The sequence below is a fragment of the Metarhizium robertsii genome (genome assembly GCF_000187425.2).
Source record: "Metarhizium robertsii ARSEF 23 chromosome Unknown MAA_Scf_10, whole genome shotgun sequence".
NCBI classification, from domain to species: domain Eukaryota; kingdom Fungi; phylum Ascomycota; class Sordariomycetes; order Hypocreales; family Clavicipitaceae; genus Metarhizium; species Metarhizium robertsii.
The window spans coordinates 90248-98218 of record NW_011942150.1 but is presented as its reverse complement, the minus strand read 5'-3'; the positions used below and the strand labels follow the sequence as shown (position 1 = coordinate 98218).

The window sequence follows — 7971 nt, the reverse complement described above, 5'->3', positions numbered from 1 at the left end:
AACAGAATCATTTGTGTCAATTGGAAAGGTCAATAGTAGCATCCGTCCATGCACGCAACCTGATTGGTTGCAGCTAATGGAAGGAGGCCCGAAAAGGGGAAGCCAGTCACGACAGCTGGAGGCTTGAATGGCAACTGACTCCAGAACCTTCCTTGTAGTTCGACTTCCAGTGGAAGAGACTGATCGAGGTTTTCTGAGCCTTAGACCCGTCAACAAAGTTACCAGATAGCATCTGTACGTATAGAAGTTGCCAGCGTAGGCAAGTTTGAACTGATACCTGACACCCAATATACAGTGATTCAGGCGTCACTGTAACAGGGACAAGGTTGCTAGACTTGGAATACTTGGCCAGTATATCCATTTAATAATTAACTTCAAGGTATTAAAAGTCCTTCGTTCTTGAGAGATGTTGAGAGACTAGAGGTATTTACAAAATCGATGAGGGATGGTATCTAAGGCAGCCCTCGCTCGTGGTCTGACCCCGGGCTCCCGTAACACCTTTCTTTGTTGTTGTTGTTGTGTAACCTTTACAATCTAATACCTTTGTCCAGGTCTTGACCGTGTGACAGTCACAGATCTTTATATTCTAAGATTCCCTGTTATTGCCACATGATCAGTTTACGCTACTGGCATGTGCGATTAGCAGCGTCTTATGTTCGACTAGTGGGCAGAATTCAAGGCAGCACGACTTGCAGAAAGGCCGTTTGATAGAGGGAGCTGTGACTGTCGCAACCTTGATCACGCCACATCGACCGGGCAAAAGAATCGACAAAGAATAAAAGCGGCCACCCCGGGTCACAGACCACAGCCGTGAAGGAGAGCTTGGTCAAGCAGCGCGCACAGAATTCTGAGAGTGGTCGGTGCGGCGGTTGTGGCGGCACGATGAAACTAGGTGTTGCGGAAACACAAAGGCTGTTGAAGATGAAGTGTGGTCTTTGCACCGACTGAACTACCCAGTCTACTACGACTACATGTGACTTGAACAGAACATGCATATATCTGAGACTTGGCATGTGTGCTCTTTGGTGTCTTTGTGAGATAGGGGAGTGAAATCATGATAGGACAAGGCCTTACTTCCTTCACTGAAATAGCATGTCTACTTTATGGTCTTGGCTAGGCAGTGCACTAGCAAAGACAAACGCTGTGCACTTAGGACTTTGAAACCTGTGTAATGTAATGTAGTGAATCCAGCTTTCATGCTCTATATAAAGAGCCATGTGCTCCCTCCCTCCCTTTTCGCGGATCCCTAGACTTTTCTACTCAGCAACATCCAAAGCTTCATCCTCTCAAGAGAAAATTACAATACCACCCATCAAGGCCCTCATAATGGCAGAGCAACAACAAAATGCAGCTGGGTATGTTCCTCAGACTTCACACTATACATCACGCCATCGCTAATACAAGAGCAACTACTAGGGACTATGAGACTAGCCGGACGTATATTCGGGAGTCGCGTCTCAAGGTCTTCGACTATAAGAAGACTTCTCCTCGTGAATACGAGGTCAGATGTCCGACATGTTCTTCGAAAAGGTCCACTTTTTCTGAACTGTTTGACCACATGTCGAGGTGTCACACATGTCGTACCTGCGAGAAGTCACTTCTAGAGGATCTCTTCAAGCCTTATCCTTGCTGCAATTTACTTCCGCCCGAATCATGCGATCGTTGTCGGTATCAGAAGTTGATTGAATGTGAGGACAATGATCACCGTAAAGCACGACTGGGGTATGAAGTGATAGAAAGTGACAAACGATATAAAACGAATTGAGCTTTACGCGTTTGGCCATTACCTTCAATATGTATGGCAGAGCTTCCCGGTGTGGCTATCCGATAGGGTACGGAAAACAAGTCAAGACGACGTGCTTCCTGGACAACCCATTTCATCCGCGTACACTTCGAACAGGATGCGAAAATGGTGGAGGAGAAATACCAATGCAGGGCAGAGGGGGAATTGAGGCTTACCTACGTTTGCTTTCTTACACTACACTCTTTATATTGCTTTTTTTGTCAAGGGTATTCAGAAGTATGCGCTTCGGCTTGCATGTAGATACCCTTTCATTTGTTGACTTGTTTTTTGTTACTTTCCTAGCGTTTAGTTTTAGTATGAAACTAGCTGATTAATTCAACATGATCAGCTCTAGCTTGATTATATTACGGCCGGAAAAACTTCCTCTTATGAATGTTTCTATTTTGTCAACATGTCCACTCGAGTAGGCTAGCTTTATTCAGAATCGCATGTCCGTCTTTTTGGCTTTCTTTCGTGATGTAATCGCATCAACACGCACATCTTCTTGCAACGGAGAACGAACTAGCCTCTCTGGGCCCCGTCAGCCCTATGAACGAATCTTGGGTACATTATGATCTCTCTCTCTCATGTTGCCACCCCGATATACCAGTAGTAGCGTAAGAGGAATCGTGGCCAGCAAGACGAATGCCAACAGGCTGTTGCCCCAACCATATCCCAGCGTCGCATACATGTCCAAACCAGCAAGCGGTAGGACAGCGCCAAGAATGCTGCGCAACAAGTTATTGGCCGCCAATGCGGATGTCGAGTGGTGGTCAAAGGCACGGATCAGATATACCTGGACCGGCATGAAAACAGCCATAATGGCAAAACCAAACACACCAAGGCCGATCAGTGGCACAAGCCAGAAACTTTTCGCTTCCACCGACCACCCATACCAGAACAATCCGGCTGGGACAAGAATGCCGGCCGGGATAAGCAGCCAGAGCACTTCCTCCGGGGCAGATTGTGTGTCTATGCTGGCTTTTTTCTTTGCTATTTTGTCCATTGCCATGGCAGTTGCGAAGACTCCTACAAGACACATTAAGATTTGCCGTCAGCGATATCATGCAAACGTTGGTTAAGCTAGATGTTCACAACCGTTTCGCCATTTAACAGAACAAGGTTGAGAAACTCACCAGCAATCGCACCGATTCCGTCACCGAGATAGGTGAGACCCGCTGAGCCCGGTGAAAATTGGTATCTCTGCTCAAATACCAGTGCCAGGGTCGTGAAGACGAGATATTGAACTCCATATACGATAGCTACCTCCCACGATAATATAAAGACAATTGGGGACGTGACTAGAAACTGTAGTGGGCGTACTAAAGCTTCCTTGAAAGCTTGTGTCTGACTTGTGTTGGAGTCTAAGCAGTATCTATATCGCGAATCTCCCGTCTCCCTACGCAGACGTCTTGCCTTGCGCGACAGTAAAATTGGCGCGTAAGTTTCTCGAAGAATGAAAAGCGACGGGAAGGCAATTGCGCCATACTAAGAGTGGTTGAATAAGTCAGCAGTACTTTCCCCATGACACACATCTCACAACTTTCCTATACGAACCAGAATGGTGTTCAGCCACAAAACCCATCTCCATCCTGCGTACTCACTCAAGTAGCCTCCAATCACGGGGGCGATAAGCTGCAGAACTTATCAGCTTGTGTATCTTGCTTGTCTATGATTCCACTTACAGGTGCGATCAAAGATCCTATAGCTATGCTTCCAGTCGCTTTACCCATACTTGAGGGTGGCATGAGATCACCGATAGACCCGCCAAGCAAAGCGGCAGGTGTAATTCCAACGCAACCAGAGAAAAACCGAAAGGCGATAAACATGCCAATGTTGATACTCGCGGCGGAGGCGGAGGTGAAGGCGAGGAATAAGAGGCTAGAAACATGGTACACAATGATTCTTCCGTACATTTCTGATAGTGGTGCAGTGATGAGTGGTCCCAAGGCAAAGCCTACAACATATATCGACAGCGATAGCGAGGTTAACGCAGAGTTGTGAGTGTCGAGATCAGACACCAAACTTGAGAGAGCTGGTGCGAGCATAGAGGAGGACAAGCATCTACAATACAGTGACATGTGAATGTCAGTAGGCATCCAAATTGATCGGATCAACAGATGAAGACTTACGTGACAAAGTTCAACAAGCCTAGGATGGTCAACTGAACCCATCGCGACCGCGGGGACCAGTTTTTGGGATTTAACACGTCTTCATTTCCATTCCACGCAACCTTGTATAGATCAGTCTCTGCCTCTGTTGTGCCAGCATGGACGGTCTCCTCCTCTTGAGCCTTGTCTTGAGCGAGCACGGTTTGTGCCTCATGTACATGGGGTGATGGAGACTCCCGCTTTGGCCCAGTCATTGCCAGCGTTTAACAGTAGCAGTCTGTCTCATGAGAAATGGATGGCTCGAAGTGGAGGAGGTTGACGATGTCATTCAGAGACAATCTTGGAGGTGACGCACCGACTGGTAGGTGACCGAGATGATTCTATCGTTTTTACATCTCAAATACAGTCATGCATATTGGGCGCGCTGACCAGGGATTTGGCGCCTCATGACCGCATATCGACTCCCAACGCTGTTCAATGTTAGCTTCCCTTTCTAGACGACCATCTGCAGTAGCGTGACCATATGAGCATGCCCTAATCCCCAGATGCATACTGGGTACGTGTGCCGTTTGGCTCTGACGTTGCGGAATCGTCAGCTTTAGCGAGCGTCTGTCTCGGTCTGTTGCACTTGCATACTCAGCCATGACGCGTCCCTTCACCCGCCTGTCATGTTGACGGTTGGATATTGTGAGTCCAGATGTCAAATTTTGACCACACCAGACGGGCTGTGAAATTCCTGGCCTGAAAAGATGAAGCAGTACGCGTGGCTGTGCTGTGCTGTGCCGTGCCGTCGATGCAGTCCAGGTACCCCCAGTCTCCTTGTTGCCAGAGTTGTGCATGCTCGCTGCAAAAGGTCGCCACGTATATGTACGGAGTACATGTAGTAAACATTGAACGGGCTGGGGCCTTGTTGGTGATGATCATTTGATGGCCACAACGTTGCTGCCTGGGTGCGTTATTGGCTGCTGTTTCGTCAACCGAATCGTTGATTGACTCCATGGGCTGTCTTACTCGGATACACGTCCCTCGAGGAATTCGGTGAAGCTTGTCCTTTGTTATTACCGCGTAGCTTTTACAAAGCCTGGACATACCAATTTTCTTCGAATCTTACAGAATGGATTCAGCCATGGCCACAACGCACGACTCGGCCCGCGAGGTAAGGGCCGAAACGACACCACTCCTAGGATGTCGCGAATCCAACCAAGACAACGAGCAGACATCAAACATCAGCAAAAGAACAGTCTTGATATTAGTCGGCATCTGTATCATCGCTATTGACTTTGGAAACTACCTGTCCTTTGCGCCCCAAATCGACATTCTGGAGCAAATTGTCTGCAAAAGACATGGCAATGCGTCAGGCCCAGATTGCAAGGCGGATGAGATCCAAGCTGAGCTGGCAATCTTGGTCGGATGGATGGCCTTCTGTAACCAGGTGCCCGGGATCATCTTGGCTCTTCCATATGGCTTTGCTGCAGACAAATTCGGCAGAAAACCCGTTTTGCTGCTCAGCTTGATGGGCCTCATATTGGAAGAGATGGCAGTTCGATTCATACTTGGGATGAGCGACAGAATCCCCGCCGAGGCTATTTGGACCGCGCCGCTATTGCAATTAATCGGAGGCGGACCTCAGATGGCAACATCCATGACCTTCACCATCATAACCGATGTCTTTCCCGCTTCACAACGGTCGTCCATCTTCTTCAGGTTGTCGGCTATCATCTTGCTCGGCGAGCTTCTGGCAACTCCGTCTGGCGCTCTCGCAATGTCGTGGACGCCTTGGTTTCCGTTTTTGGCCGGTGTCGCTTTCGAGTTCATCGGCCTTGCGGCTGCTTTTGCGCTTCCTGAAACGATGCCAGCACCACCTCAGCAAGAAGCACCACTGGAAGAGCGGCGTGTCTTGTCTAATGACCAGGCAGAGGCCCGAAAACAAGTCTTTTCAACTCGGTCCTTGTTGCAAAAATGGTCGCACTTTCGCTGCCATGGGATTAGTACCAAAGGGATGATAAACATACTCCTTGTCACGGCATCATTTCTGATGGCAAGCATTGGAAGAGAGGCTCTGCAGTTTGTCGTTCAATATGCATCAAAGAAGTTTTCGTGGACGATTGCCAAATCCAGCCTTTTAATAACCGTCAAAGGCGTTATTAACTTATTGAGCCTCCTGTTCCTGCTGCCTCGGATATCTTTTCTCATGTTAAAGCACATGTCAACCGTCAGAGCCGACCTTGTTCTTGTGCAGGGGAGCGTGTTTCTCTTGACGGTAGGCACTGCCATTATGGCTTTTTCGCAGCAATCTGGAGCTTTCACGGCAGGAATCGTCAGTTTTTCCCTTGGTTGGGGCTATTATGCGGCACTCCGCAGCCTGGCAACATATTTGGTTTTGCCGTCACAGGCCGGAGCTCTCAACACGGCCATTGCTTTGGCACAAAGTTTTGGCGCCATGGTATCCGGGCCCGTGTTGGCTCTCTCATTCCGTTGGGGCCTTGCCATGGGTGGAACTTGGGTAGGACTCCCATACATGGTCGCCTCGATTCTTTTCGCTGCGGCTGGCGGGTTGGTCCTTTGTATCCGCCTGCCGCGACAGCTCGAGCGGACTCGGAATGGCTTGGAATTTACAGATGCCGATGCCAATTCATGAAGCAAATACGGATACAGCAATAAGTAGTCAAGGTTCACTTTAATTTAAAGAGCCGCGGTTTCGAGGCCATTAGCTATGTGCTACTATCGAGTCCAACTAATCAACATTGTCCCCTGGCACTCAAAGAAGATGGCGGTCTGTTTATTTTACTACGCTCAGGGCATGAGCTCAGAGAATATAACGCTTGACATGACGCGGTCCTTGCCGCAGCTAGAATAATTAATCATTCTACCCCCGCTTCAAGGAGTTGGTCCTGGCTACTCTGTACCTATGGTTTCAAAGGTTCTTAAATAGGTGTTGGTCCATTTTGATACCCTCTGGTTTTGCTTGCCCGGTGCCGTAGGGACATTGGGACCACGGAGGTTTCCCGAAGGAAACATACCACCAGACTACCCGACGTTATTGGACATCCTTATCATATATTGGTTGATCCCCAAAGCGGCACGACTGTTGTTGGAAACACCCTTCGGTGCACGAATCGTGCCAGAATTGCTGGTACCGCCTACCAAGCTTTCCAGGAACCTGTTGGGCCAAATTTCTTCTCGCCACGCGTTCAGTGGCGACATGACCGGGCTGCTCTTCTAGTCCGCCTGATTTAGGAAGCTCACTCGCGTCACTGGCGAAGCGGTACGGGCAACCGAAGTTTTAACCATCTAAACCGTAATAGGCAATGCATGCATATGCTGTTGGTAAGACCGCCTGCATGTCTAGTAACACGAGGAAGAAACATGGTACAGTAATAGAGTCCGGTGGGAAAGGATCGTTGGTTTGTGAAAAGGAGTAGCACGTGTTTGGCCTAGCTTCATGCTCAAAATCGGAGCCCGAGGACATGGATCACTTAATCGGGCAGGGAGTTTTGATGTCGAATGGAGAATAGAGACGCAGGCAAAGACGTACTCGCACGGCTAAAAAGCCGAGTCCCTTCACACTCAGCACAATAAGAGGGTAAAACTACTACCAGATCTTTAACTAATCGGGCCGGTTTCAGGAGTACAAGAGTATCGCACATCTCCCAGACGAGGGTTCAGCCAAAATATTAAAATGATGTATTTCTCAACCAATCTCCGGGGTCAAATATTTACATGGAGCGAAGGCATGAGCGTAACGGCTCTCCAAACGCAGATCTCGTGCGTCAGACTTCGGCCTTGTCACCCCATCGTATCGACGATTATGAACAAGCCGATGTCTAGATGTAGGTGCGCGGTAATGCTCAAGTCTACAGGAAAATCTTCAAGTTGATAGTTGCAACATGCAACATGATGGGGCCGAGAAAAATGCGGGAGCCAACGAGGGGAATCGTCAGGCAAGTTGTCAGCCTCATGCCAAGTTGTTCCTTCTTTTTCCTGATGCGACCATCTTGAACTGCATTTAGAAGCTCAGCCTACAATGCGTCTGCTCAAGACAACTACACAAGACGGCGGGCGCAACCCGGTGGGCTC

The 7971-nt window shown here is 48.7% G+C and overlaps 2 protein-coding genes across 2 annotated transcripts; one reads left to right on the top strand and one right to left on the bottom strand.

Annotated features, from left to right (window-relative positions):
- Positions 1–2330: 2330 nt before the first annotated feature.
- MAA_09244 (polyamine transporter 1) lies at positions 2331–4148 on the bottom strand (the record flags this gene model as incomplete). Its single annotated transcript, XM_007827242.2, has 5 exons — positions 2331–2812; positions 2920–3271; positions 3341–3418; positions 3469–3847; positions 3916–4148. The coding sequence occupies 5 exons, from the start codon at positions 4146–4148 to the stop codon at positions 2331–2333; spliced, it is 1524 nt and encodes a 507-aa protein (XP_007825433.2).
- An 872-nt stretch (positions 4149–5020) lies between these two features.
- MAA_09245 (Major facilitator superfamily domain protein) lies at positions 5021–6532 on the top strand (the record flags this gene model as incomplete). Its single annotated transcript, XM_007827243.1, has 1 exon — positions 5021–6532. The coding sequence occupies one exon, from the start codon at positions 5021–5023 to the stop codon at positions 6530–6532; it is 1512 nt and encodes a 503-aa protein (XP_007825434.1).
- Between the last annotated feature and the right edge of the window lie 1439 nt (positions 6533–7971).